Source organism: Cebus imitator, unplaced genomic scaffold (assembly GCF_001604975.1).
Source record: "Cebus imitator isolate Cc_AM_T3 unplaced genomic scaffold, Cebus_imitator-1.0 Scaffold18, whole genome shotgun sequence".
In the NCBI taxonomy this organism is placed as follows: Eukaryota; Metazoa; Chordata; class Mammalia; order Primates; family Cebidae; genus Cebus; species Cebus imitator.
Genome location: NW_016107333.1, coordinates 5,217,369 through 5,218,223, shown reverse-complemented (window position 1 = coordinate 5,218,223; position 855 = coordinate 5,217,369). Strand labels below are relative to the sequence as shown.

The following is an 855-nucleotide window of genomic DNA, read 5'->3' as shown; positions in this document are numbered from 1 at the left end:
AGATGTACCGGGAGGCACCCATTGACAAGAAAGGCAACTTCAACTATGTGGAGTTCACCCGCATCCTCAAACATGGTGCCAAGGACAAAGACGACTAGGCCACTCAGCACCCTGACACCCCGGCCCCTGCCAGTCACCCCTCCCCACACACACTTATCCATACCAGCTCCTTGCCCATGACCCTCACTCAGGGATCCCCCCTTTGATGGGTTAGGGTCCCAGCTCCCATGGAGGAAACAGGCCAGGAGATGCACGTGCCGGGCTGAGGCAGGTGTTCCCACCATGACCCCAGAGCCCTGGGCTGGAGTCTCTGACCCCTCCAAGGAAAGACCACCTTCTGGGGACATGGGCTGGAGGGTAGGACCTGGAGGCACAGAGGAAAGGCCCCATTCCTGGGCTGCTCCCCGAGGAGGAAGGGGCCCTGAGTCCTGGGATCAATACCACTTCACGGGCACCCCCACACAAACAGAAGCTCACCAAGGTCCCCTCCCTATACCCTGACCGGCCACTGCTGCACATCCACCCAGAGCACACCACCTGCCATGGGAGCATGCTCAGGAGTCACGGGCAGCATGGACATCTGCCCCAAAGGAGGCAGAATCTCCAATAGAGGGCTGAGCACTGCTTCTGGTCTGTGTGTCTGTGGTTTGGGTAAAATAAGGGGACCCCAGGCCTGAAACCCCCTCCCACCCTCTCCTGCCATCCCAGATTCTGCCCTGCTCCTCCCACCCTGGCCTTGGGAAGGCTGGGCATCCTCCAGCCATACAGTCCCCAAAGCCTCTGGGGACTAGAGTCTCTAGTATGGGGGCTCTGTGCTCAGCTGATATCAGACGGGGGTAGGGGACAGAGGGAACG

At 60.1% G+C, this 855-nt stretch overlaps 1 protein-coding gene across 1 annotated transcript in view; it reads left to right on the top strand.

Annotated features, from left to right (window-relative positions):
- The window catches only part of MYL9 (myosin light chain 9), a 7,280-nt gene extending 6,652 nt beyond the window's left edge, over positions 1-628 (top strand). Inside the window, exon 4 of the mRNA XM_017511293.2 lies at positions 3-628. Within this exon, the coding sequence (XP_017366782.1) occupies positions 3-98 (96 nt within the window). The 3' untranslated portion in view covers positions 99-628. The remainder of the gene's footprint in view (positions 1-2) is intronic.
- The last annotated feature ends 227 nt before the right edge of the window (positions 629-855 follow it).